At 37.9% G+C, this 5,810-nt stretch overlaps 1 protein-coding gene across 1 annotated transcript in view; it reads right to left on the bottom strand.

Moving 5' to 3' along the window:
• Positions 1–2,533: 2,533 nt before the first annotated feature.
• The window catches only part of LOC107717043 (akirin-2), a 9,966-nt gene continuing 6,689 nt past the window's right edge, over positions 2,534–5,810 (bottom strand). The window contains exons 3-5 of the mRNA XM_016523687.1: positions 3,813–3,950; positions 3,662–3,733; positions 2,534–3,066 (exon numbers count right to left, since the gene is read on the bottom strand). Of these exons, the coding sequence (XP_016379173.1) occupies positions 3,056–3,066; positions 3,662–3,733; positions 3,813–3,950 (221 nt within the window). The 3' untranslated portion in view covers positions 2,534–3,055. The remainder of the gene's footprint in view (positions 3,067–3,661; positions 3,734–3,812; positions 3,951–5,810) is intronic.

Genomic DNA, 5,810 nt, shown 5'->3' with positions numbered 1-5,810 from the left:
TATATTTCATGTTTTTAAGGGGGTCTGAATACTTTCCGTACCCACTGTACATAATGAAGGTCATTTGAGGTCATTCTGGATGGAATTTAATGAGGACACATGTTTCTCTCCCTGGATGTATATAGTTTTTTTTTTTTTTATGTTACTTTTCTTTGTAAAAAGGAAAAAAAACAGGTTATACTTTGAAACAATTTAATGAAGGTTGAGTATATAGTTAAAACATACCAGGTAATTGTACATAATTGTACAAGATACTCCATGGTTGCATTGAGTATTGTATGTAACTTGAAATATGCTACATGATTGTACTCAAATTATTGTACACAACAAAAAAATAAAATAGGAAAAAAAAAGAAATAGGCCTTTTGTGTACATAGAAAAAGTCTTAGATCTTTGAGTTCAGCTCATGAAAAATGGGGGCAAAAACAAAAGTGTTGTGTTTATAATTTTGTTCAGTGTACTTTAGATGAGGACAGCACTGCTTCATTAACAGCATTTTTACATTAAGATCTACAATTCTTCTGTTCTAATGATTAACAAAGTCTAAATGTGGCATTTTACAAGTAGCAAAAAACACATAACTGATTCATGAGAAGTGGGACAAAACGGTGCAAAATTGAAAAATAAAACCTTGTGCTCAGACAAATGAAACGACATGATCTTATATGTACTAAGCTACTGAGCTATGCTTTGATGCAACCTCCCAACTTTTCTCTTTTTTATCAAAACCTGCTTTTTACCTTTAACCTTTTCTTTAACAGCAATCAAGATGTTTTTAACATTTCAAAACACATTCTCGTGTTAGCAGGCAGATTACACTTTCACGTGTGACTAACAATTCCTCAACAAATATAAAACATCATAACGAAATATTATCAAACTATTCATCTGATGGTGGTGACGAAAACCTGTCATTTTAACTAATACACTGAATCAAGCAATAACTATTAAAACAAACACAACAAAGAGCGAGTATGTTATTGTTTATAACAGATTCACATTTAAGTATCTTGATATATATTTGGAACACAAACGATCTATTTTCTCTCATCTCAGAACAGTATGTCTGCTATGGTAACACGGTAACTTTTAAAAACAGTTAAATGAACAAATGAAACAATTAGTTGTTACCTCTATCCATTAACATTCACCAAGATCTTAATATTCACACTTAAACATTTTAACAAATGTGCCAATAATTACCAGAATACGAACGAACTGTATGTATATGTATTTGAAAACGTCCTCACCCTCAGTTCATCCCAGATGTAGATGAGATTGTTTCTTCATCAGGTTTGTAGAAATGTAGCATTGCATCAGTGTCTCAGCAATGGATGCTCTGCAGTGAATGGGTGCCGTCAGAATGAGAGTCCAAACAGCTGATAAAAACATCACAATAATCCACAAGTAATCCACAGCACTCCAGTCCATCAGTTAACATCTGGAGAAGACAAAAGCTGAAACTAATCCAGCATTAAGACGCTTTTAACTCAAATTCCATAGAGTCCATAATAACTCTTCCTCCAGTGAAAAAGTGTTCTGGTGTGAATCAGGAGAGAAATCTGCACAGATCAAGCAGCGTTTAAACAGCTCTAAACACATATGTGGCTGGATTCTGATGTGAGAGACAACAGCAGATGCACTTTTTCACTGGAGGAAGCGTTATTATGGACTCGTATTTTAGTTATAAATGTCTTAATGCTGGATTTGTTTCTTACACACACACAGCTTTTGGCTTTACAAGGCGTTAGTTGATGGACTAGAGTCGTGTGGATTACTGTGATGTTTTTATCAATTTTAATTGTTGGATGAACGGTCACATTCAGTTACAAATTGTAACCTATATTTCAAAGTGCTAAAGTTTGACAAAAAGTCACGTAATTTGCATTGCTGGATATTTTGTCTCTGTGTTTTAATTATATTTATGAAATATTTAATGTACATTTTAGTTGTATTATAATATATTACCATCTTAGAGATAAAACATACCCTGTATATTAATTCTAAAAGTATTAGTATCTATACACTAAAACTGACTGGTTCCTGTGTGGACGGAGACACTATTAACCAAAGGCTGGTTTGAAGTCCAGGCAGAAGTCAAAGCAAAGACTTCTTGCTCGGTTCACACTTAAAAAAGCTCTTAATACTGAACTCTCGAAGTGCACCAGATTGATGCATTTAACTTTAAACATGTCACATTTTCTTCCCCAGGCTCCAGCAGACACAGTCTTACAAAATCCTGCGGGAGACACTGGGTTTAGTTGCCAGTGATAACTCATTCCACATTAACCAGTAAAACCAGAGTAAAACATGCTCTGGCAGATGACATCAACTGCTCTACACTGCAGCGGACCCAATGAAAGCAGTCCACGAGTCTGTGCTCCAGTCTGCAGCTTCAGCTCATCTACTCACCTTCACTCAGTGCTGTTTTGTCGGTTTAGGCACTGACTGGTTAATCTCGTACAGGAAACCCTAATTATCCAATCTAAAGTGCACTTAACAGTTCAAGAAACAACAGCAGTTATGTAAACGCTTTATTTGTATACTTTCCCAACATAAGTCATTTAAACTACAGGAGCAGTAAAACCATAAAACCATAATGCAGAGGAAAGGGGCAAAAGAAATAAAAACAAAAATAAATACAAAGCATGAAAACAGACTCCAATCGAAATAAATGCTGTATTTGATTTGTACATGAAAACTCCAGATGAAAGTATTTACACAAAGCTATGAACAGCAGTCTCCCTCACACACGTCTCACATTTATCATGGCAATCGACGGCATTTGCAGCGAATAAAAGGCATTTTACATAAATCAAACATAAAAAACCAGGATGTAATGACAGGTGGCTGTGTAAAAGGCATGGTCAGAGCCTAATAAATATCCAGGGTTCAGTAAGAGACACAAGAGCCACTGATTGGAGTAATAGTTGCAGGAAGCACCGAGCCGCTGCAGAGAGAGAGAGAGAGACACACAAGCTCTGTGCGGAGCGGGGAAAGATGCGTCTGGCACTGCTGGAGACCCACAGGAGCTCCATCATCCACAGGACAGCGCTCAGGACACATCTGCAGAACAACAGCGCTCATGAGACTAACACAGACAGCACTTATCTGCCCGGAAACAGCAACTAAACAAAGAATTCTCTTCTGCTCAGCAAGGCTGTGTTTATTTGTACAAAAACGGTAATATTGTAAAATATGATTACAATTTTAATGAACTGTTTTGTATGTGATTGTCTGTTAAACTGTAACTGATTGCTGTGATCAAAGCTGTATTTTCAGCATCATTACTCCAGTCTTTTTTTGTCTTTAGCCAATCACAAGCCTGATTCAAGAAGGGGGTCTCAAAAATGGCCAGACTCATTAATTTTAAGTTAAATTATGCTTTGTTGGTATAATGTCTGCTAGAATGTAAAAAAATATTAAGTGTAAGTAAATATTTTTAAATTGTTGTTTTCTAACCGATTTTTTTTTTTCTTTGAGAAGCAAGACAAAATAATAAAAAGTCCATTGTGGCTATTTGAATTTATGCAATGGTGAAAAAACTGGCAAAATACATGGGGAAAAAAACCAGAGGAAAAGCGGTGTTCGGTATTGGAAGAAAAGAAATGTGATTTGTGTGCATGCCTAATGGGCAGGCACAAGACGAGCGCATACGTACAGCTGGCTGGCTGCTCCCCGAACCGCCTCATCAGCTGGTCGTGGGTGAACTTCACGAACGCATCGTATTGTTCTGGGAAGGCAAGAAAAGCACTCCATCAAACCAAGGCAGGCCTCCACAGGACAGCACATGGTGTGTTTGGGACAGATACCTGCGAGTTTGGTGGTCAGGATCTGGTCGTACTCCTCGCGCACCTTCTCCTCGCGCTCCTTCAGCAGACGCTCACAGATCATGCCCACCTGCTTCAGTGTGAAGAGCGGCTGCTCGCGTCTGGAGGGGGACGCTGAGCCTGGAACACATCAACAGCACCAACCAATCAAGCAGCCCGACAGCATCTCGTGACACTGATAACCACAGCGCTCCCGATGCACTGCAGCTAGCTGACCGGGAGTGACAGGCCATCTGACCAATCATAACACAATCATAACACAAGAATAGATTAACTTCGGTGGACTTAAACTTGAAAAAACTCATTATGATGTTCATTCATGTTTATTTTGTGCTTTAAAGATGTGTGGCGTGAGAGCGGCATGGCTTGTCAGACATAGCAACAGTAACTAAGGAGGGCGGGTCTTTGCAAACAGTCAATTACACACAAACATTCAATAAGTACATACACTTCCCAGTACATAAAGTTTCACAGCTGAAGCCGAATACAAGGGCAATCGCGTGGTTCACTGCACAGTATAAACATGTGCTTTTACCTGCCAGTATTTCAGCGTTTCCCTCTCTAAACGCTCTCAGAAGACATCGGGAATGCAGTACATACTGCAGGGTTTCCCACAGGATTCTGTGAGACTGTGATGGGTGAACCTCTGGATGACTTTTGTACATTTTAAAGCTAAATTCATCTGGTGCACTTTGAGAGCTCAACATTAAGAGCTCTAACTTCTAACTAATGTTCAGTGTGCAAATTGAACAAAGAAAAAAGTCAGGGAATTGACTGAATAGTACTTTAACCTTTTTAACCCTCTTTTTAGTTGTGATACAGTGTCTTAGTCTTTTAGGAAGCCAAACCATTAGACTGTAATAACAATAATTATTTTATATTATTTATTACTATTCCTATAACAGTAATAGCCATATATTTTAAAACAATTACATTGCAACAAATGAAAACGAATATTTCATAAGTATATTATTTTTGCTTTACACTACAGCAGGGAAATTACAATACTTATCCTGATTTCTACACCTGCATGAGACAAACCCTTGAGCTTTTATTTGGACGGAAATCTCCACCTTCAGTGAAAACAGGTTTACAAACGCGTCTCATTACAAATTTAGTGAAATGCTGTAATTATCTGTCCATTAAAATGTTGGAAATTATGCAAATGTGAAAAAGCATACGGGTGGCCGTTGCGTTCCCAAAGGCGCACTAAACTCACAGCACATGCAATAAAAGAGTTCAGTGCACTCACTGTGAACCGAGCCGTTCGGAGGCGCGGAAAACACCGGATCACGACCTGATCGTGTCAACAAACACGTGTCGCTTTGAAACGCGCCGCAAAAACAGACTTGATAAAAGGATTAAGTCATATTGTGCTTTTGGTAGGGATGTGCAATATATATCGTCTGCGATAATATCATAATTGTTGTTTTAACGATGTGCGATTTGACATTATCCAGTATTTTACAAAAACATTTAAAACACACCTACAGGGTGCACGCTTACATTACGTGAAGTGCATTTAGAGTGCGCTCTTTCACTGCTTGATTCAGTCTCTTAAAATACATTCAGAATGATCTCAAATTCAAGACATGGGGGCAGAAAATATATATATGTATACCACTTCATATAGTTAATCAGTTTCATACGAAGAGTAACGACCATGATTACAAAATATTATTGATTTTTTACAACTAGGGCTGAAATGATTCCTCGAGTTACTCGAATACAAAAAAATCATTGAGGCAAATTATTTACCTCGAGGCTTCGTTTAGTCCATTTACTGTAACCACACACAGAACACTGTGTTTCCCCACGGACCATTATTACTGACGCACAACCCCATAAACACTGGACATATTTAAGACCGTAAATCAATATGGTGGCTAGTTATGATAGCCGTATGGTAGCTATGTTTTGTGAAAGACTAAGTGCCATTCATGTTGATTGTCTCATTCTCTGTCTGTGACACACACACAC

Source organism: Sinocyclocheilus rhinocerous, unplaced genomic scaffold (assembly GCF_001515625.1).
Source record: "Sinocyclocheilus rhinocerous isolate Xijiao unplaced genomic scaffold, SAMN03320098_v1.1 scaffold210, whole genome shotgun sequence".
Lineage (NCBI taxonomy): Eukaryota > Metazoa > Chordata > Actinopteri > Cypriniformes > Cyprinidae > Sinocyclocheilus > Sinocyclocheilus rhinocerous.
The sequence above is the reverse complement of the archived record's forward strand: the minus strand, read 5'-3'. Positions and strand labels throughout refer to the sequence as shown.